This window comes from Vidua macroura, chromosome 6 (assembly GCF_024509145.1).
Source record: "Vidua macroura isolate BioBank_ID:100142 chromosome 6, ASM2450914v1, whole genome shotgun sequence".
Lineage (NCBI taxonomy): Eukaryota > Metazoa > Chordata > Aves > Passeriformes > Viduidae > Vidua > Vidua macroura.
Genome location: NC_071576.1, coordinates 25,227,266 through 25,250,704, shown reverse-complemented (window position 1 = coordinate 25,250,704; position 23,439 = coordinate 25,227,266). Strand labels below are relative to the sequence as shown.

At 42.7% G+C, this 23,439-nt stretch overlaps 1 protein-coding gene across 2 annotated transcripts; it reads left to right on the top strand.

The window, feature by feature from the left end:
* Positions 1-971: 971 nt before the first annotated feature.
* PSMA6 (proteasome 20S subunit alpha 6) lies at positions 972-11,958 on the top strand. 2 transcript variants are annotated; one of them, XM_053980793.1, is made up of 7 exons: positions 972-1,148; positions 5,068-5,162; positions 5,923-6,004; positions 6,164-6,319; positions 9,274-9,452; positions 10,095-10,189; positions 11,749-11,958. In XM_053980793.1, exons 1-7 carry the CDS (start codon positions 1,073-1,075, stop codon positions 11,804-11,806), a joined length of 741 nt encoding a protein of 246 aa, XP_053836768.1. In that variant the 5' UTR covers positions 972-1,072; the 3' UTR covers positions 11,807-11,958. The 2 variants fall into 2 exon arrangements, with proteins under 2 accessions (XP_053836768.1, XP_053836769.1); XM_053980794.1 differs by lacking the exon at positions 972-1,148 and adding an exon at positions 1,721-1,832.
* Positions 11,959-23,439: the final 11,481 nt, after the last annotated feature.

Here is a 23,439-nt window from a genome sequence, read left to right as displayed (position 1 = left end):
GGCTCTCTCTAGTCTTAAATCCTTGGGTATCCCCCTTTTGGCCGCATTTGGAGACAGAGCAGTGGATAAGACTGGCTCCGTTCTGACCCAGCAGATGCAGTCGTACGTGTTCACGTTCTCTGTGTTCCAGTGCTTGCAGCACCCCTTTAAACTTTTCGTGTCTGCCCACAAAGTCCTTCCCTAATGAAAGGGACAAACTCTGAGTCTTGTCAAATACACAGTGGGACATTATTCTTCCATAGTATTAATAAGCAAGGAGAAGTCTTTTGAAATTTGAGACTACAGACTTTTAATGTGTGGCATACACAAAATCCACCTTTATTCTGCTCTTTCAACAAAAAATAAGCTCGCCTAATAATAATTTTAAAATAGAGGTGTGGATACCAGAATGCAGCTTTTCCAACTCTTTTAATGACCAACTTTTAAAAAATGCCTTCCCACAAAGAGCAGGGGAATTCCAAGATGTTGAAAGGCAAAAAAAACTAATATTCACGAGTTTAAATTTAGGGAATTTCCCTTTGAACTGGACACCGATAAAAAGTCTTTTAAACATCGTATTATGACGCAACTGCGGCAACAATCACCTATGAATGCCTTAAACGCGTTTTTTGAGGTACTTGCTTTAAAATTATTCTCATTCAAGAGGGCACGCGGAAATCGTTTGGAATTTTAGGAGGGGTTTTGTTTTCCCGGCTGGCTGCTGATACTTTTATCCAGTGTTGATGGATGCCGCGATGATACTTTTATTCCGTTTCCTGCCGCTTCCGTGCGCATTCCCTCCGGCGGGCTTCCAGGTTTCCAGGAGCCGAGCCCCGCAGTGGCCGCCGCCGCCGCGGGCAGAGCGCGCCTTCCCCTCGCGCCCTGCGTGACGTGACGTGACGTGGCGCGCGGCGGCCGCGGGGCTCGGGCATGCGCGGCGCCGGTGCCGGACCGTGACGGTGCGAGAGCGGCGCGCGCCTGCGCGGGGTGTGCGCGTGACCCGGAAGCGCTCCGGCGGTGCCTGCGGCTGCGGCGCGGCCCTGCACGCGGACAGCTCCCCCCGGCCGCGCGCCGCTCCCGCGCCGCTCCCGCCATGTCCCGCGGCTCCAGCGCCGGCTTCGACCGGCACATCACCATCTTCTCGCCCGAGGGCCGCCTCTACCAAGTCGGTGCGTGTCCGAGCCCGCCGGGCCGCCGCCGAATTGCCCCGTCACGGGCCCGGCCTGCCCGCGCCCCCGCCGCTCCCCGCCGAGCGGGGCCGCGAAGGCTCCGCCGAGCCCGGCAGCCTGTGCGGAGGGACGAGACGCGGCGCCCCTCCTGGCTCGGGAGTCCCGGCTCCCACCTGGCCTGGTCCCGCGGTGTGTGGGGGAAAGCCTGGTGGGAGAGTGGAGCAGCGGCGGTCCCGGTCGTGCCGGCGGGGGGACCCGGGGAAGGGATCCTCGCATGAGATAAGGAAAACTTCGAGCCAGGGTGGGCTCTCTCGAGTGTCCCCTGCCACCGGGAGGGCCCTCCCCTGAGTCCTCGGTGTTCGATTTCAGATGCTTGGAGACCAAACTTGCAGCTATCCAGAGGCTGTTTAGTCTCCCTTAAGTGTTTCTTTGAGTGAATCTTGCCAAGCCTCGGAGCACTGCGTTTTGGGATCTGAGAGCTATGATAGCTGTTTGAAATGCGATTTGAGCTGCCTCTAACCCTGCATGCCAGAGTGACAAAGTCAGTTCTTGGACGTAACTCGTGCGCTTTCTTGTTACACCTGAATGCCGCTTGTTCTGCCGCTGTGGCCTGTGAGATAGCAGCAGCCATCCTTTGTTCTCAGGTTTCTTGGAATAATCTGGAGCCAAGCTTCAGCTCCTTCTGTAAGCCACTGATTCTATTATTCCTGTTTTTGCAGTGCACCAGATTGTACAGAAGTGCATGCTGCTGCCCCTTGTGCAGGATACAGTTGCCTCACAGTCTGGCAGGACTGTAGTTTGAGAGTGCCCCTGGAGGATCCTCTCAACAGGGACAGATGAACTGTTCTGCAGCATCATCCTGATGCTGCCTTCCCCAGCTGCAGTGCCTTCACTGCCCATTATGTCCATAAATCCATCTGTTCTCCAGGGAAAGAGCTTGCTGCGGTCAGATTGCATTAACTGCCCGTGGCAGCCATATAGTTTTTTTGTGACTGCCCTTGAGTTTTTCTCAGGAAGAAGCTTTTGTGGATTAGGCCTCATGGACAGGTGGCCCAGTCTTGAGCAGTCCTTTCTGTAAGGAAGAATTAGGAAGGTGTCTGTGTGTAGGTGTCTACACAGACAGAAAGTTACCTGTACTAGATACCTACACGTGGGTGCTGTCTTATATCTGGAGCATGTATAATCCTTATTATTCCTTATACATAGAGATGGTAGGGACAGTGCTTCCTCACACAGGGTTTCAGTGGTTCTGTGGCAGAGGAGTCCTAGGCTCCGACCTTCCACTGCCATTAAAACAGGCTGGTTGGTCAGCATCACTTCCCGCTGTCTCTGTCACAGTACTACTTGATGGGAATTGTTTTTGCATTCTGTAGCAGAGAGGAAACTGAGCCTTGGTTTTCTGCCTCTGGGGTATATTTAGCCAGTAGGTTAATGTATGAGAAATGTGTGGTACCTCCATAATTTTTAACAGTGTCTTAGAAACAAGTATCTGCACGTGTATTTGAGAGCTTCTGCACACAGCCTGAAGCTGTCTTAAAGCTATTTTAAGTACCTTTGTGCTATAGGAAGAAAAATATGTAGATGTGTGTAGTTAACTTCAAGCAAGAATGAGCTCACTTTACTCACAGCCAGGCTGGTAACTCAGGCATAGTGCCACATGGGTGTCTCTGTTTGCCAGCATCCAGTCACAGCATGGGCAGAAATCTCATGTTTGCTTGCCATCAAATGTCCACATCTAGGTGGTTTGGTTTTATCTTTGTCTCTTTGCTGGATTAAGGTTAGCTAGGTGCTGTCAAGGACGAGCACGGACATGTGTTGCTTTAAGATTGCCTTAAAACTTGAGTTTTTTCTGGAATTTGGCAGTATGGGAGCAGAGATTTCCAGCATAGTGATATTCGACTGAAACGCCTGTACTTCATCTTAGGTCTGTCTTCTGCTTCCAAAGCTCAGAAAACTCATGTGCCTTTGATCTCATATTAGAAAACTTAACAGTTATTTCACATTATTGTGGTTAAAATCCCTCAGAGCGTCAGTGTTCTCTTGCTACCTATTAGTTTCAATCTTCAAAGGTGATGTTTCTTTTGAGTGGAGTTTTGGGAGGTGAAGAAAATTACTACAGTAAAATTTCTGGTTGTTGCCATGTGTTCAGGGAACAGCAAGGGGCTGTTATTTCCAGAGTGAATGTACCTTGCTGCTGAAATACTTACATAGCAGTAAACAGACTTAAAACAGCACTAGCAACTTGGATTTGCTACATTGTAAGAGCCACTTTACCTTTGGCGTGTTTCCTTGAAAACTGAGCAATGGAGGTGGTAATAAGGGGCTGCAGTTTAGCAAGCCTAGTTGTTGCTGGTTGTGAGCAAAAATTAATTTGTGATAGGCATCTATTCCTACTGCCACCTAAGTGTCACAGAACCACAGAATGACTGAGATTAGGTGGGCCCTCTGGAAATTATCTGGCCCCAGTCCCCTGCCCAAGGAGGCCCACCTAGAGCTGGGTGCCCAGGAGTGTTTCCAGATGGGTTGTGAGTAGTACAGGCAACCTGTTCCAGTGCTCAGTCACCATCACAGTAAAACATGTTTTCAGGTGTTTAGGTAGACCCTCCTGTTTCAGTTTGTTCCAGTCACCTCTGATTTGGTCCTATCACTGGGCATCAGTGAAAAAAGGCTGGCTCTGTCCATGTGCTTTACACCCTCCCTTCAGGTGCTTGTACAGATCAATAGACAAGTGTTGCAAAGCCTGTGCTCAGGGCTTCAAGCATGGCCAGTTTGCAGGCAGCACTGGCTCATGTCTTACTGGGGATGTGCTCCGCTGCAGGCTGGCACTGATCATCCCAGGTGGGCAGAGCTGTACAGAGGGAAAGGAGGAACATCCCTTATGGCACTTTTGGGTAACCAGTAAATGCTCTGATGTCTGAGAGTAGTACATACAGTGCCAAAAATACACCACAATAGCCTTTCCTTAGAACTGACTCAGCTGTTTGAACATTAATATGCAAGGTTTGAATTTTTTTTCACCTTCAGATTACAACTTGTCTTGTGCAATCTCTTCTATAGATCTGAGTGCAGCTTTTAAAATAGCCAAGTTTCTTGCTCCCATTATTTTAAGATAGTTTTAGCAATTTATTATGCTGTTTGTAGACATGTTCTAAATTCTGGGTTCACGTGCATAGCTAACAAAACAAAAAACTCACCTACATTTAACTGCTGTCTGAAACTTACCACTCAGCCACATATTAGGAATTTCTGAATGTTTATCAAATATTGCCAAGTAAACAGTTTTTAAAGTTCTTGTGCCTAAGGCTTTTGAAACCATCAATCAGGAGAAATTTATTTCATGGATCACTTCATGACTGTTACTTTAGTGTTTGCTTCTTAATCCATTGTACTTACATGAATAACACTGTTTAATTGGTATCTGTGTAGCTTTCACTTTAAAAAGTGAAGAAAAGCATTGCAGTGTTTGAATGTCGAGTCAGCAAATATGATAGTTAAAACCTGTCTCCTATGCCTCCTGTGTCATCCTACCAGTTTTCATCTATATCAGTAAATTACAAAATAATCCTTTAAAATACTAAAATTCATGTCAAAAATTCTTCTATAAGAATTAATGGTTACTGTAGATTAAGGTTGGACAATTTTGATCAAGTTCAGAACAGCCTTTTTGTACTAAAACTTATTCTGTTGCTGTTAAGCTTGAACTGAACAAAAAGTCAAATTAGAAGAAACATTTCAAGGAAGCAGTGACAGTGGTTTTCTGAAGAGTCAATGCACATGGTACTAAAGATCTTAAGGACACAAAATGTTGCACAAGTATTAAAAGGCCATAAACTGGAGACATTCATGTGTTGGGGGAAATTGTTAATTGTCCTAGTGTCTCTGACACAAGTTTTTTATTAACATTTGTATATTTTTCTAGAATATGCATTTAAGGCCATAAACCAAGGTGGACTTACATCTGTAGCTGTTCGTGGGAAAGATTCTGCAGTAATTGTAACACAGAAGAAAGTACCTGTAAGTAGTCTGTTTTTGAGGGAGGTCTGGAAGGAGAGGAAAAAAAGATGGGGTGGGACTCAGCAGTATTGATATTATATTAACACTGACAAAAATTGCTATTTGAACTGGATATCTAATTATCATTCTGCTTATTAAAAGTTCTAGCTCCATGTGGTGCTCAGCTGTTCATTTTCTCACTAAGTACTGAATTCTGGTTTTCTCTGTAGTTGTTGAAGGGATAAATCTAAAATATAAGTTGACCCTGCTGCATTGAGCATGCATTCATTGCTTTGGCTTGTAAAGGCTGAGTTGCCCATAACCAGTTCCCTGATTCCTTGAATTTCTGCTGAGAAAATGTTATACCAGTGCATGTAGAGCAGGTTTTCATGAGTGTTTCAGCTCAGTGATGATGTACTGTAGAAAAAGAGGGGAAATTCTTCTATGTTTGAAGGGCAGCATGCAATAAGAGAGCAAGCTTTGTATGTGGGTTCTCAAAGTTTCTTCAGAGGGAAAAGGACTGTGATGTTGATAATGTTCTTGTTCGCCTTCTCCAGATCTGTGGTTTTAACCTTCCCTATTCTCCAATCTCTTCCTTCACATGCCTACAAGCAGTAAAAATTGGAAAGCCTGAAAGAGAGTTTTTAGCTGTTATGGGTCCTTTTGGGCTCTTCTGTAAAAACCAGAGGATTCAGAGTTTGTTTGGTTTTTGTTTGTTTGTTTGTTTTCTTTTTACTTCAAGGACAGTGTTTGCTATTACATTATTTCTGTTCCTCTTTAGGACAAGTTACTGGATTCCAACACAGTGACTCATTTATTCAAGATTACTGAAAATATTGGTTGTGTGATGACAGGAATGACAGGTATTTAATTCACCAGTCTGGTTTTGGAGAATTTACCTAGTTCTAATGGGTATATTTAAAGACAATGTAAAGTTGGACCTGGAATTTATATTCTCAGGCAGTGCTAGAAATAAAGATGGTACATATTCAGTGGAATTAATATTAGTTCTTTTTGTCTAGCTGACAGCAGATCCCAGGTGCAGAGAGCCCGCTATGAGGCTGCTAACTGGAAGTACAAGTATGGGTATGACATCCCTGTGGACATGCTGTGTAAAAGGATTGCAGATATTTCTCAAGTCTATACACAGAATGCTGAAATGAGGCCCCTTGGCTGCTGTAAGTACAGTGTACGAAAATGATCTTTACTGTTTCTTATCTAAGTTTGCAAATTCATATATAAGAAATTCTCACCCATTTTCAAACTGGGTAACTGAGGGAGTAAGGGGAATGAACAGGTGAATGAGGGAGCAGTGTTGCAGGTCTTGAACTGGAGCCCCGATTTTACCATTAATTCAGTATTTGAAATAATGTAGCCTCTCTGATACTATTTCACCTTAGTTTTTGGGGCCTGCTCTGTTTGCACTGTGCAGTGATGTCTGTGAGCAGGAGATGCTCTTTGTTTGTAACTGTGTCTGTTTGTGGTGGTTTGACCCTGGATGGAAGCCAAGTGTCTGCCAAAGCCTCTCCATCACTCTCTTCCTCAGCTAGACATAGAAGAGAAAAAATACCATGGAAGGCTTTTGCCAAGATAAGGGCAGGGAGAGATCACTCACCAGTTACCACCATGGGCAAAACAGATTCACCTTGGGGAAATTAACTGAATTTATTAACAAGCCAATAAAAATAGGATAAAAAGAGTAGTAAAACCAAATCTTCGAAACACTTGCCCCCTACCTCCTTCACAGATTTAACTTTATCCCTGCTTCTCTACCTCTCCCACAGTGGCACAGGGAGATAGGAAGGTGGTCTGTGATCAGTTCATAGTACATTGTTTCTGCTGCTGCATCTTCCTCAGGGGAAGGACTCTTCACACTCTTCCCCTGCTCCAATGTGACTCGCTTCTGCAAAGTGAGTCCTTCCCACAGGCTGCAGTTCTTCACAAACTGCTCCAACAAGGAGCCCACCTTATGTGGGGTGCAGTCCTTCAGGAACAGGCTGCTCCAGTGTGGGCTCCTTTCTCCACAGCGCCACTGGTCCTGCCAGAAGCCTGCCCCAGCACAGGCTCCATGTGGGGCCACAGCCTCCTTCAGGCATCCACATGCTCCAGCATGGGCTCCTCCAGGGGCTGCAGGTGGATGTCTCTCCACCATGGATGTCCGTGGGCTGCAGGGCCATGGCTGCCTCGCCATGCTCTTCACCACAGGCTGCAGGGGAGTCTCTGCTCTGGCAGCTCCTTCCCTTCATCATTTGCCTCACTGCCTGCAAAGTTGTTCCTCTCACATATTCTCACTCCTCTCTTCTCTGTCTGCAATTTCTTTCTTTTTTTTTTTTTTTTTTTTTTTTCCTTTCTTAAATACATTATCCCAGAGGCACTACCACCATTGTGGATGGGCTTGGCCTCAGCCAGCAGCAGGTTGGTCTTGGAGCTAGCTGGCTTCAGCTCCTTTGGACACAGGGGAAGTTTGTGGCAGCTTCTCACAGAAGCCAGCCCTGTAGCACTACCAAAACCTTGTCATGCAAGCCCAGTGCACTGTATCTGGGTGAACGTCACTGTTAAAAGAGAGAGGTGGAGTGCAATTATCTTGTGCAGGTTTTGTGGCTTTTAAATCTAAATAGTATTTATAGGACAGATTTACAAGATTTTTGCTCCTAACTTAGTTATTATATATATAAAGTAGAGGGAAAATGCCTAAAATATTTCTCTTGCAAATATTTCTGTTTCAAATATTTCATGTCTTGCTTTATAACAGCAAATGCAGCTTAAAAAGAAGTTGTGTTGAGTCATTTTTTGTCAATGTTCCTGTTCATCTGTGTGTTCTGGGGTTGGTTCTGACTTGTTTTCTCTCTTGGGCTGTAAGCAAATTATAAACATACTGTTAGGCTGTTCAGGAACTGAGGTAAAAGACTTAACAGGTTTCCTCAATTACTTTTTCATTAAACATTCTGTCTGAGTTTCTTTTTGATTAGTTGGGTTTGGGGTTTTGTTTCTTTTTTTAAGGAGAATTATTTCAGAATTGATGAATCACTTCTTGTAACCATAGTAGGCACTAAGACTTCTCACTAAAGAAACAACATTCACAGTTGCGCCACAGTTTCCATGATGGGGCAATTTTCCTATGCTTGTGTGCTTGTAATTTTCAGGAAGGATTGTTTCTTTCTTCCCGTGACATTTCCCATGCCTTGATAATGCTGGAAATTCCTTTTTAAAAGTACATGAATAAAAATGTATTTTTCTTTACTTCCCTTAGCCTTTTTGACAATACAAGGGGATTTTTTAATGTTGTAGTAATAGCTGCTCAGAAGTTTATCACCTCTAACTACTAGGTGAAAGTTACACAAGTGTAAAGTGAAAATAATTGAAAACCATTACCTTGTTCTGTTTTGGGTTTTTATTGCAAGTATTGCTTTTGACTTATTTTTTAATATGCATATTGAGACAATGCAGCTGTAAATCAAGAAGTGAGGGTGAACACATGCTTTTCAGTGATGTGGTCAGTTTGTGTTACTTGAAAACTATCCAGCTTCAAAACACTTAGTCAGATGATCTTCAAAGACTCAGTTACGTCCTGATATTTCCACTTTTCATTTCAGATTTTTTTTTTAAATTTAAAGAGGAAAAGGTATGTAATGCACTGTTTTTCAGGTTACAAACAAGAAATCTAAATTTGATCTTTTAATATTTCCATTAGTTTTAGCATGTTTGTGCCTTCTAGTAAAAGGCACATGGAAATAGGACTATTGTTTATACTTTTGTGTCATATGACACAGGATGTGAGCTTTGGTTTGGTAAACTTCCTGTCAGGATAAAACTTTTGTATTTCCCGACTTTGTGGTTCTCTACACACTGAGCATGGCAAAAATATTTGTATGGTTAATGAGAAGCCTTCTTTGGGAATGACAGAAATATAGTTTCTGCTAAACTGGGTTGCACAGCTGGTTATGAGGTGCTGGTAAGAAATGGCAAATCAGAGATAAAAAGGAAATCACAGCTCCAGGTATGGGACTGATTCTCAAAGATGTACTGCTGACATGTATGTTTTTTCACAGACAGGAATATCCATTCTGTTCTTCAGTTGAATAAAATTGCTAAAATTGGGGAAATAAATAAATTAACAAATTTTCTCTTCAAGGTATGATTTTGATTGGTATTGATGAAGAACACGGCCCTCAGGTATACAAGTGTGATCCAGCAGGTTACTATTGTGGATTCAAGGCCACAGCTGCAGGAGTTAAACAGACAGAGTCAACCAGTTTTCTTGAAAAGAAAGTAAAGAAGAAATTTGACTGGACATATGAACAAACAGTAGAGGTAGGCTAGCAGAAGGAAATTAAAATTTGTTTAAAATATTTTTAATGAATATGGTGCATGTAGTCTTGCAATGCAGAGAAATGTAGTTAGGCATTTCCTCTTTACCTACAGTTCTGTATTGCTGCCAGAGCAAATACAGCTATTCCAACTAGAAAATTATTTGAAAATATTCTGCAAGTGTTTGAATGGTCATCTAATCTGCTTTTTTTGCTTTATGTTAGCTGAAGCAGATTCTATAATTGTAGCACTCCCACTGTAGCTGGTGTTTGGTTACTACAGTGCTTGATTTTGGGAATACCATTATGACTTAACTTTTAGTGACATTTAAAATAATCTTCATATTAGAAGGTATTTCAGACAGTATCTTTGCATGATAAAAGGTTTTGGTTTTGATGTGTCTTTTTCTGATATGAAAACATGTCCCTTTGCTTTTTGTAGATGAGGCTTTTTAGGGAGAGGACTGGAAAGGGGCTGTATTCTGTAGCAAGGGGAAACTATTTGGAATTTCTAAGCTGAGATGTTGAAGTGAGAGGAAGTAACTTTAAACCAGAAGGAAGGATAGTTGTTAATGCTATGTCTATGAAGAAAAAAAAAAGAATTAGTGCTTTCTTTCTAATGATAGGGGATTTTGTCATCTTTCAGACAGCAATAACATGCCTGTCTACTGTACTATCCATTGATTTCAAACCTTCAGAAATAGAAGTTGGTGTAGTCACAGTGGAAAATCCTAAGTTCAGGTAAGCAATCGGTGTTGATAAAACTTGGTGTGTTTCTCTGATTATGTGCAATTAGTTTTGCCTTCTTGTGTAATTGTAAATTGAGAAAAAGAGATAAATTTAAGAGATGGAAGTTTTGAAGGGTTTTTTACTTGTAACTCTTCAAAATGTGTAGGGGTAGAAAACATTGTGTAAAAAGAATAATGCAGTTTTAAAATGTGTGACATGGTTAAGGGATTTAGTAGAGAAAAGAGATCTCTTTCATGTCTTAAATGGGTATTGCTTTCTGTGATGACTGAATGTAGTTAGATCTGGTCTAGAAGTGTTTTCATGCTTAGAAGCGTAAACATTTTTCATAGTAATGGTATCTGGAGTCCATTTCCAAATCATAGTCATACTAACTCATGCAGTAAAATCTGGTTTATATTATGGAATATTTACAAGTCCCTTAAATTCTTTATTCTTTTCCTAAAATGAATCTTTAAATTATTCTTGGTCATCTTTTAATAGTTAGCATTTTTAACATCTAAAATATGTAGTTAATAGATTATGGACTTGTATAGTTTGAAAAACTTTATTGAAATTTGCTAAGATTAAAATATCATGGATTTAAAAAATCACTAGTGATTTGAAAATGGCTGAACTATCTACTTTCCAAGTACTCTGCATTCCCATGTAGCATGAAAGCAAGGCACCTGCTATTTCTTCCCTCCTCCATTATTGCCTGCACTGTGTGCACCAAGATTACTTGGCCAGTGTATCAAGGCAACACCTGGAAATCTTCCTGCTGATGGCAGGAAAGCTTCACGTGGGATACAGTGTACTTGACAGCCTTCTCACAACTCATTGTATAGCTGCAGGAGTATGCATGAAATGTGGGAGAAAAAGTTTTTGGGAGTTTTTAGAGTGCAAAAGAACCCTCCAGGTATGGCTTACCTAAAATTTAAGTAAATCTGACTTGCTGCAGAGAGATAAAGTTATTTCTGCTTTAGTCTTTAATTGAGGGGTTTTTAAATGTTTTTATTTAAAAAGAAGAAGGAACAGTAAAATTGGGAACAAAGTCTGCTGTTACTTTAGTCTGACTACTTGGTAAGTGGGGACTGAAGAGAGACTTCTAACCTTCATGTCCTACAGGGTCAGTCTTTTAAGTGCTTCCTTCCTAATGTTTTTAAGGTGGACACGGTGATGATGGGTGGTTTTGCATTTGATGGTGTGTGCTGAGGACAACAGAGCAGCGCAGTGTTTGTGAGAAAGCACACAGGAGATGCATGACCCCTTTTCTACTGCCATTCAAGGGATCAAGCTACCTTCTCACTAGGTCTCAACTTGCAAATGCATTACTCATGAGGAATTACCTGTTATTTTTCTATCATTTGTTACCTCCTGCTCTCTAGTGCCTTTGAGTCTTCCTTTATTTTTCAAGAGGATTGGAATGTCAGCCTGTGGCACTGGCAGCAGGGCTTTAAAGGGCAGAAAGATGCATTGCTGTAAAACTTATTTGTATAGATATTAGGTTGTAATATTGCAGCTTAAGGGGAAGAATCATTTAAGCTATTTAAGATTTCTTTTTGTTCTTTCAGGATCCTTACAGAAGCAGAGATTGATGTGCACCTTGTAGCTCTGGCAGAGAGAGACTAATTAGCGTTCCCGTTTCCATTGTCTGTGCTTCTGGCCAGGATGTTTGGAGAAAAGAAAACACTTAATAATGGTTTTAGATTATGGGTGGAAAACAGTGTTCGCTATATGATGTATTTTACTCTGTACAAATAAAACAGAGGTTTTTGAAATTCTTGGTGTCTCCTTTTAATGTTATTTTTTAAAGTTCCAATTCTATGAAATTGTCATCAAAATGCTTGATGACTTTTAATGTTTCTGTGGTAATTGCTTGCCTTTTAATTGTATTTTAAGAGAAATTTTATGCTCTGAGCTGCATCCTTCATCTGAGCTATTTGGCTCTTTGTGTAAAGTTAGCATCAGTTTTTGTGGTGTGTGTCTTAAGATAATTCATGTTCATTCTCTCCATGGCCTGATGTTGAAAGTCTTACAACATTACTGCTTTAATTGTGGGGAAGTTAGGAAGACCTTATTTGCTCAGGTTTATATGAGGATATAGGGCAAAAGCAGAAGGAAAAAGCTTGAGCTGTGAGTCCAAGTCCAATCTTTTGGACTGATTTATTTGCAGTGCATGTAGTGGATTTAAGAGATGTCTTCTATAATTAAACAGCTCTGAAGCTGACATTTATTTAGGGAAAATATTCTGTGTGTAGTGTACTTTGGGATTTTGGCTTAGTCACCTACCAGGTTTTGAGGCTTTGGGGCAGTGTTGGGGCTAGACAGGGCCAATAGACAAAGTCCTTGAACAGGAAGGTCTCTGGGAAGCAAAAAACCTTTTTTGTTTTGCTTTAATTGAAGATGTTTCAGCCTCAGCAGTAAACATGGAGATTATGAAGTTGTGAGGGAGGAGGCACTGAAGAGAAAGGGAAGATTACCAGGCAGTTTTAGTTGTTGCACACAAGTCTCCTTGAAAGAATGCCAAGTTAATGCAACATATCTCCTTACCTTCATTCCTCTGCTGTGCACTTCTCATATTGGCTTTAATTATTTCAAAATTCTCTTTGATTTTTTTCAAGGCATTTGGGAAAGGCCTCATAAGTTGTCAGAAACTGAGATTGGTTAATTTTTTTTCTTCATGCTTTACAGTTAAAGCCCCTCGAATATGTATTTTCCAAGTTTATTGAAGTAAAGAAGCTGCAATTCTGTGTTTGGTGGCTTTAACAAAGGGTAATGCTAACCTTATGTGATAACTGAGTTGAGGAGAATCAGATGTACAGTGAATTGTGAACTTCACAAAGCTTCTTGGATTTCTGCTCTTGCCTCCAAATTTCAGCTTCCTTCATGTCAGATAGTGTAGTGTAGATAAGATAAGTACCCCTGCTTCTGGTTTTAGGTTGGTTATCTGAGAATTCTGTGTGGGTTTGGGCAACAATCAGCACATTTGTGCAGTTAATAGCACATTTAGAAAAGTCTGTGTTATTTCAGCTGCCAGTGATAGCTCAGTTTCTGAAAACCCCTAGGGCCTTTCTTCCTAATACTCCAGTTGTATGACAACCTGGAATTTTGAGTAGGCTTATGTCATTATTTAGTCTGCCAGAAAATATCATCCATCAATAGTTTGTTCTTGATCAGCTTTAATAATGTATGGAAAATGTCACTCATGACTTCTTGAACAAAAATTAAAGGGAAGATGGCAATCAGGTATCCATATGACTAGAGCACATTTGCATAGTATTCAGTATCAAAATTCCCTGCAAGTCCTTTAATTCTAAATTTTGGAGCTTGTATGGGATCATATAACTCAGGTGGTGGTTCTGAGAGCAGTGGGTGTTTGCTCATACCTTGCCTGTTTTGCAATGCAGAACATCCCATCTTGTGTTCAGAGATGAAATAAGCTGTCTACAATATATTAACTGTGAACATTGCCTTTTTTTATGACATTTTTGCTAGTATTTTTCCCTGTAGAGAAAATTTGTGGTTCTCTTTTCATATTAATAATGGGGATTTTTCTTTTTTAGTCAAAGCTTTTTGTTACTGAAGATAAGGCAGCAATGCAGGTGGGGTTACCTGATGGAATGGGAAACCCCCATGTGTTACACATAACACATAATTACATTCTTCACACCCTGGAGCAAATATCACCTGCAAGCAAGCTGTACAGCTGTGGCTGGTGCTGAGCTGTAGCTAGTATCACCTGCTGTCTCAAACCTGGCACTTCAAAAGAAACAGGAGTATGCATGGTACAATCCTGGTGCTTCTGGTTTGGGTAGAGCTTAGAAAGAGTGATACCAGACTTGGGGTTGCTCCATGTGTTTGTGGTTTGTTGTGCCAGTGCTGAAAACTGGCAGATGCAGTTACAGTGTGAATGCACAAGTAGTTAAACAGGAATAGGATCAAGTTTTATTTGCATACCAGACCCACATCAGTGCTACCTGTTCTGGCTCTGCACTGCCTTGTAACTGTCCACATTACATTACCAGTGTTCTTTACCTTTGCTGTAGTGTAAGGATGCAAATGCCAAGTACATGCAGTCAGCTTAGGTAAATCAGGATTTATTGAACTCTGAAAATAATCTGGATTTCTGATGAGTAACCTCCCTCCCTCCATGCAAATGGAGCCCCAAAGACAGTAATGGTATGTGTTATAAACAGAAGTAGCTCAATGGGGAGCCAGTTGCTCACCCATCCCATGATGTGTTTATCCAGCTGTGTGCTGGACATTTTGTCCAGAAGGATCCTGTGAGAGACAGTATCGAAAGCTTTACTGAAATCCAAAAGGATTAGGTCTATTGGCTTTCCCTGATCAACTGGGTGGGTTACCTTGTCATAAAAGGAAATCAGGTTTGATAAGCAGGACTTTCCCTTCACAAAGCTGTGCTGGCTGTGATCAATGACTGCATCCTTTGGATGTTCAAAGGCATTTTCCCATTTTACTAAGTAGCTTCCTGAGCAGCCTGAAGTCTCTCATGTCTAGAGCTGAAGTTTTCCTGGCACTTTTCCTCCTGTCAACACAGATTTTAGACTTGATTGCTTCATGGTCACTATGGCCAATCTCCACTCACGAGACCCTCTCTTAACACACAACAACCCTGTTAAAACAGGCAGTAGTGAACTTCCGTAGGATTTCAGGTGTGTCTTAAGAGCGAGACATTCTACTGTGTAATGCACAATGTTTGGCTGTATCTTTTCACTGTAGAGCTGATGACAGTCTAAGGACACGGGTAGATGGGGAGTTCAGATGGGGCAAGTACATACAGATAGATCACAACAATTTTAATTACATGGAATTATACGAGACATTCTTTTTTACCTTCTCTGTCCTGTTTTGCATTAAATCAATGTCCAGGTTTACCAAATAAGAAATATTTTGGTTCAGCACACATTGTGGGAAGTAAGATCAAATAACTATGTCTGTCATTTTCTAGCATCTGAAGAAAAAAAGTTATGTAACTTTCCCATTTGTTTTCCCCTGGCACAGAAGCAAAGCCTGCTATTTTGAGTTCTGTAAAACAGTAGCCTTACTGGGTCATGAGATCAAGTTTTGTGAAGCATATACATAGCAGTATTCATGTTTTCTTCTAGGAAAAAAAAGCTACACTACCAGGCTAGTAATGGTAGGGACATTGCTTTTCATTTTATAATCAGTGAATTTTTGCTTTTTCAGGTGGGAAATTTTAAAATTGTGACAGCTTGTTCCAGCCAGTTCTTGCTGGTAACAATTTGTTCTGTTCTGTTGTTTTGCTGTAACCCAAACGACTTGGAAACAATGCAAGACATCCTGTAGTTCAGGCTCTGTTGGAACAGTAAAGCTTTCATGCCCAGACTAAAACAAGGATAATCACATGCTTATGCAAAGCTGTTTAAAATAGTCTGGACTTTGTTTGTTTATTGTGGTTCTCATATTTTAGAAAACCCCATGAAACATTTTAACCAGTCCTTTGTAGTATATCTATATAGATAAACTTGCATTTTTAAGTGACTGACAAACCCCTGTTAGTCACAGTATTTGCTCCTCTTCTCTAAGATTTTCTCAGCATACTCATCTTTTCTATAGTAATGGTCTTACCCATGTCACCATGTTCTATGAAAAATCTGTGCTGCAATGTTAAATATGGTAACTCTTAGGTACTTCACTATAAACCTGATGAATAAATAGAGCCAGCGTATCACTAAGTCAAAATGCAGCTAACTGCTTGACAGAACTGATTCATCTTCCAAGTAGTGTATGCTTCCACTTTTTGGGGATAGCATTTTTCTCCTGGTTCTTTTTAGAACCTGCCAGCCGTGGCTGAGCTTCCTGGCACTGCAGATGCATGGCTGTCTCCTACCTGTCATTGTGGCTGAGCTGATACATTCACTGGACCACAAGCCTCTGGAATGAAGTTTTCTCTCTGAGCCTCTAGCAGCATAGTATGCAGTGCAGATTAGCATACACAAGCCAAGATTTCAATTTTTTGCCAGCAAATTGTGTTTGTTTCCTCTTCCAGAAAACTGACTCTTGTGACACCCAGTGGCATGAAGAGTTGTGAACGTAAGGTATTTAATCCTTTATGAGATTCCTTAGATTAGAAAGCAATCCTCTCTCAAGTTAGAGAGACAAATTTACTAGCTGATGGAGAAAAATAGCATGAATGTGCATGGACCAGGATTGCATGAGCAGGAATAGGGATGCCACTCATTGCCATCTGATGTTGCTGTGATGTTTGCAGGTGTGCTCAATCTCCCTGGGTTTTTCCCCCCCCAGCTCTTCCTTCAGCAAGCAGTGGTGCTCATTTGTATTTGTAAAGAGCCATTCTCTTTATTTAATTGATGGAAAACATTGGAGGGTTTTGGTTCAGTTCTCTGTTGCATAAGTGACCTGAGTCATCTTACTCTGGGTCCAAATTGGCTGTAGTGCAGATGTAAAAGAGGGAAGAGGGAAATAGGATTACACTGCCTCTGCTTTAATCCACTGTGAAACCACAGCCTGCATCACCAAAGAACGGGAGTTTCCATAGCTCATTATCCCCTTGGCTAGTCTTTGACTTAAACCTATATGATGGCATCTGGCCCACCAAAGTTGTGTTTGCCTTTGTCAGCAGGTGACTCGAGCCTTCGCTTGGGCAGCATCAAGACTACTCCCATCTCCTCTGAGGAAGGTTTCTCTGGGGACAGTGCTGTTACAGCAGCTCCTTCTCAGTTCCTCTGTTCCTGTCACCACTGTGTAGCCCAGCAATTTCCAGAGCTACCCAGGAAACCTGATACCAACACAAGCTTATGTTTAAAAAAAACCCAAAACAACAAAATCCAGCCAGAACAGCTCAGTGTGGACACTGGTTTAACCTTGATGCTGGTCCTGCAATAATACTACCAGCACAGGGGGCAGTGCAGCACAGGATCCATAAGGAGGGGCTGGTTAAACTGGTGGCACACCTGACAGGAGTGACAGTCAAAATTCTCCCTTGTAAGTAAATATTTTCCTCAGGGATATTATCAGGATATTAGTTCTCATAATCCATAGAAACCTCCTTCATGGAATGTAACTGCAGGCTGGCGTGCTTGGCTAGGCAGGGGGTCTCTCTGGGCAGTGCACTGTGAGGTCATTTAGGAAGCCAGAACTTCCAACAAGGTATTAAGAAAACCTGCAGCAAGTTGGCTGCCAGAGGGGACAGCAGCTGCCTTGCATTGGGTTTTAGCACAAGCTGGATGGGCAGCCTTTCTTTCTTTTCCTTTTTTGTCTCTGTCTCTTAAACCACTTGTAGCCTTGCCTTCACAATACCTTTAGGGCATTGTGAAGAAATTTATTTGCCTTGACTGTTAGTCTAGTTTCAGTTAACAGTATTTGGAAATGCCTGCTGACAGAAAAAAAAAAACCCAAAAAACATTTCTCATCTAAGGATGTGGTGAACCTTGAAAATAGGCTACCAGGTTAGCTTAGTTACTCACTGCCCCTGAAGGTAACAGGAAGCAGGCTGAGGACTGCTGGAGTCAAAGCTGTTAGCAGAAAGGATGGGAGAGAAAGGAGGTTTTTCAGTGATGACCAGGAAGGCTGCCTGACTTGCCACAAGGTAGTGGCAAGTTGCCACAAGGTAGTGGGCAAGTTGCCCAAAACCTCAGTCTCCAGTGGATTTTTTCAGCCTGTAGCTCCTGGTTTCTTCACCTGGTGGGTGTCTGCACGCATGAAATGTTTGTTGAATACTTGTTAGAAGATTAGGTGATGATGTTCCCCATTCCTATCTCCATGAGAAGTTTCCATTACTAACCTCTCTTACCTAGTAACAAAGCAAGTAAATAAAGTACTAAATAATGTAGAATTTGCTTTGGAAGTGCAAAAATAGTTATATCCCATGGGTGACAAGAGTACTTACAAGGAAGTAATTTTGTAAAGTTTTTTCCTACTTTGAGTACTTTGCACTGACACCTACATCTTTCTCACTCCAACGCAGGAAACAGACATGGGCTCTTGTGTAGGTAGTTCATCAGGGGACAGCTGTATAAAGTGCATTAATAGTCCATAGGTTCAAAGTCAGAAGTTACAGTACAGAGATGGGCTGCAAAATAAGTCTGGAGGGGGAAGAAAAGAACCAGACCCAGATGGTGTGAATGTCCTGGTATGCAGGTACGGAAAAGAGAACAGGGTTGTCAAAAAAAGGAAGATAACAAAACAGATTAATGATAAGTAGCATTACAAGTGGTCTGTATTACAGAAATGAAGTAGCAAAGGTCAATCTCTAGAGGGGAATTTAGTTACTAATAGAGAAAAAGAGAATAGATTGGATTTTTCTGCTCACTGATGCTGGACATATTGATAAATAAAAGCATGTGCAATGAGTTCAGCAGGATGATTGAGAAACTGCTTCTGTTGATGAAGTGCATATTTGCAAAATGATGTTACAGTCTTTATTTCAAATACAGATAATAACAAGTGTGTGATGCTTTCCCACTTTGGTGGCAAATCAAAACACATGCCAAACAGTACCTGAACACTTGTGCTTTGTAACAAGAATTGACGTGTGTGGATAGATCCATGCTGTAATCCCACTCTGCTGGGAACATGGAGCTTTCAAAAGCACTGGAAAGATGAAGATGTACTGCAAGTGCAGAGTGGGCAAAGGGCCTTGTTTGAGCTTCCAGGCTCAGATGCATGACATTAGGCTCTTGGTATTGTCAGGAAAATTAACCCACAAACATCAGAGGTTTATGTCCAAAAAGGAGTCAGAGGAGTTCTTTTATTCAAATAAAGGGAGAGGCCATGGGGCATTCCCCTGGAGTCTCTCAAATATTTGGAGGATGCAGACTCCTTTTTATCCCAATTTTCCGGATGCATTTCCCTTCTCTCTTTCCCCATTGGCTGAGGTTACTTGAGAGGTACAGACCTCCCAGAGCGCCTGATACTGAAGATTTCCCTCTAATGTAAAACCCTCCTTTTAAATTTTTAATTCTTATGGAATTTAGGGGTTTTCCCCATTGTTTCTTTCATCTTTTAATATCCAATTTCATTTATCAGCAAACCCACAGTTTGTTCATAAAGGCAAATATCTTTTTCCATTCATCAATCAGTGGAATCCTTCCCATTGTTTCTTTTATCTCTCAGTGCTAGTTTTATCTACCAGCAGACCCATGGTTTGTTTGTGAAGACAAAGGTGTCATTCCTCTCAGTGTGAACAGGCAAGGGCACAGGTCCACAGAGTCAGAAACAGCTGCCTTCAGTCACTGCTCGCTCCCACACTGGGCCGGCGCTGGCAGCCCTGCGTCTGCAAGCTGGCACTGTTCAGGGAGCCCATCCGGGCCAGTGCTCATCCCTTCGCTGCAGGATTAACTTTTGTCTGGCCCAGCTCACTGCCTCCTCACACAGTTGCATGGGCTGCAGTGCTTGTGGAGAGGGATAAGATCTTGAGGAAATAGGGAGGGGTAGGACCCGGCTAGCACAGGCTGCTGTGTCATCATCCTGTCAGAGTGCAAAAAGCACACCCCTCGCTTTGGTTGTGCCACATACTGTGGGTTGCTACGATTATATTGTGCTGGTATTTGAAACATTTTCAGATGGATCGTTTCCTAGGAGAATAAACAATTGCTTTTTGCCAACATCACGCACATGGCTAGCTCAGGGCACTCTCCAGCACTGAAGTGCAATCCTCCAGATGGTCCTTTAGTCGGTTCTGTAGGTGCCGCCCCATTCACAGCCACACAAAGAGCCTGAAACTCCTTACGCCTGCGCTTCCTTCAGTTTGCGCAAAATTGGTGTTTGAAAGGGCTGCATTCAAGAGCTGTGGCTGCTGCCTGGAATTGCTCCAGCTGGTGAAAGACTCCAGCTCCCTCCCTCTGGTCTTGACAAATACAGTGGAGCTGCTGAGACAGGTTAGTTGCGCTGGCTAGTGTGTTGTTTTCTGCTCTTCCATGAAGTTCTGACTCGGATTTACCTTCAGGTCTGTTGAAAATAAATAAAGAAAATACAGCAAAACTCTTCAAGTACATCAATGCTGAAAGATAGGCATTTTAACACAACTAGTATTTACAGAAACTGCAATCAAAACCTGGGCACTCAGTTTTGCACATCTGTTGGTTTTTAGAGCTGGGAAAGAAAACAGCTTTGTCCTCAGTAGGCAGGGTCATGTGAGGATAGCTCACACAGAAAGGAAGCCAACCCAAGCACTGCTGTGCTCTCATGAGCTTTCTGCCACAGGCTGTGGGAGAGGACTCAGAACAGCATGAAATATAGTTGCAGCAGAACCTGCCTGGCTAGTTTCTCCTGGATCTGTGCTTTGAAATTTTCATTGAAAATGTCCTTGCATGGTGCAGTCTCACTAATGATAGCAACGGCGTGTCTCCAGCAGCCCGAGTCCTGGCTGCTCACCCTGCAGCAGGAGGGTCCACAGGGCTTGGTGGTTTGTTAACTCTCCTACAGCTACATCCTCTCATCTCAGGTGGTTTCTGAAGCCTTCTGGCACTGTTAACAATGAGAAATATTGCCACCTTTCCTTCTTTCCTCTTCTTAATTATAAATTATGATTATTCTTACAGTTTTTAACATTATTATGGAGCGGACTCTGCAACTTCTATAAACAATTTTCAATTGTCATTAAAAACCTTGCATGTCCATATTTTTGGATCTGAGAGAATGGATCAGTTCCCTTTTTTGGAAACAAAAATGATGAGAAGTTCTGCTGGGAGTAAATTACAAAATATCGGAATAAGGATAATTTAAAATTTGTTTTATCACTGCTAGTCCTAATCCCATCCCCGTCAATTGCCATATACTTAGCTGTTAATTACACCACTACCAACCCGGGGAGAAACATTTCAAGGTAATTTTCCACACCCCCAGCTGCTCCGAGGCCCACCCTGAAAGAAGCAGGGAAAACCTGGGCTTGTTTTTATCGGTGCCACACCTAGGGCACCGGGCTCCACCCCGGAGGGAATTCCCACGCTCGGAGTGCCGACAAACATTCAGCAAGCTCCGCGTCGAGCTTGATTCCAGATCCTGTAAATACTGTAGAAATCTTCACCAATATGCATGGCCTTTTCACAGTCCTTCCCCTTCTGAGGATTTCCTGTGCTAGTGCCTTTCTCCTGCCGCCCAGCCAAGCTGCACCTGCTCAGCCCAGAGAACTATCAAGGCCTTTCCAGCTGCCTAACACAGTGTGTGGTTTCCTTTTTTTTTTTTTTTTTCCTTGCCAGACAGTGAATAATGGCGTTTCCTCTGATAAGACTAAACCGGTCTGGTCTATGCTTTTACCTCTTGTGGTCAGATGGGCAGTGAACTCTTTCCACCTGTGGAAACCACCACTAGTTGTGTTTCAAACACTGCAGTGCAGAAAATGGCAGAACTCCCTGCAGATGGTACAAGATGAGTGGTGCAGAAGCAAAGGAGGCAGAAGATGGGTTTGTGTGCTTTGTGTGCCTCTGGCAGCTCACAGGATCCCGCCTGGCTTGCGAGGGCCTGCCCGGTGATTGCCGTGGGCTGCCTGCCATGTGGAAATGGCCACAGCCTCAGCTGGGATCTCAGCTACAGGCTCAGCAAGAAGTAAAGGTATCAAAACCCCCTCCTGGTTTCCCTGTTCCCAAGCTTCTCCTCCATTCAAAAGTACCGTGTTTAAAGGCAGTGTCCTAGGCTGGGAACCCCCTGTCTTGCACAGTTTCCTTCCGCTTTTCTGCTTCCTGAAACGCAGTGCCTTTGTCATCTCACAACCACACGGTGCCCTCTGAGCAACAAAAAGAGAGCACTCGGTGTGAGCTCCATTCATGATGGTCTCTGCAGACTTGCCCCCCTGGGAGACCCTTCTGGTGTGAGGAGGAGGGAGGAATCCTCCTTTTATCCTCCACCATTCCATCAGGAAAATAGACAGTGCCTCTGGGCACAGGCAGCTTGTAAAACCCACAAAATTGCAAATTTTTTGGCCAAATGTTCTTAATTTTAAGCAAATAAGAAGCAAGGGAAAACAAACTCAGCATGTAAATGGAGAAGAGTGCTGTACAACCAGCACTTAACAGCGTTTTTAACTTTAGTAGAAATATAATTTTCACAAAGAGGAAAATCCCTTAAAATCCCACAAAACCCCTCAAGCCTGATGGGATCTGGAGAATTAGGGGCTATGAACACATTGGACTGGAAGCCTTGGTTCTCCTCCCCCTGCTTTCGGCAGGACAGGGACCAGGCATTTTACCAAGGACTGTGCAAAATAGCTCATTCTAGCAAAGTGCATGTGCCCCTCTTCTGGAGGTCAGGATTATTTGTTCACTGCTGAAGGGAAGCTGCTTTAGCCACAGTGATTGCCTTCCTCTAGAAATCCCCCTGAGGAGAAGCTGAGTAAGCTGAACCAGGGGATGCTGAGGCCATGGCAATATTTCCCTCCTAAAGCAGCTGTTGCAACATACAACCAATCAGAGGAAAAAAAGGCAAACAACCAACCAACCAACCAACCAAAAAAGCTTTAAAAAAAGGAAGGGAAGGGAAATGTGCCCAGGGAAATGTTATGTTACTAAGGTCTCTTGCTGTGTTCAGCTGTAAGGCAAAGCTGGCTGAAAAAATGGGAGGAATGTGCCTTGTTTTCGCTGCAGAGCATCTGTCCTGCAGTTCCCATGGGACTGGTTTTAATCCTTTTTTCCTAAATAACCAATCTGACTTACAGATGCTTGTGTTTTCCACTCAGGTCCTGCAGGCTTGTTGGAAACATCCTCAAGTGTTTCCTTCTCCGGGCAAATGAGTGGGAGATACTGATACTTGGACTAGGGGAAGAGGTCTCAGCTCAGCTCATGGACCAAACCTTCTGTTTCTGCAGTGTTTCAGAGCAGCACAGTGCTACAGGGGGTTAAATGGGACTGGGATGGGGAGTGCAGCTGATTGTCACTGACCTCCCAATCAGCATGTGGCCCTCTGAGGCTGCACACTCAGTGGAACTCAGGTCCCAGCAGTGTTTTCCACTTGATTCACTATGAAAGTGGATGAGAGCAGCCTTAGGAAAGATCATATGAAGCAGAAAATGGCACAAGGCATCTTACGTGCCTTATTAAGCAGCAAGTGATTTTCCTCTCCTGCCTGGAGGCACCTCAGTGTGGTGGGCACGGGAACATCCTCCTCCTGGCCAGGTAGCTTGGTCCCAGCTCGGACTGAGAGCACTGCCTGCCTGCACTAGGGAAGTGAGAAACCTTTAATAAGAGCTGTCAGGTGCACTGTGTTTTCTTTGGTCTGGGTGATTCCCCAGAAAACCACAGTCCAGGCCAAAGGAGTGGCTTGGCGCC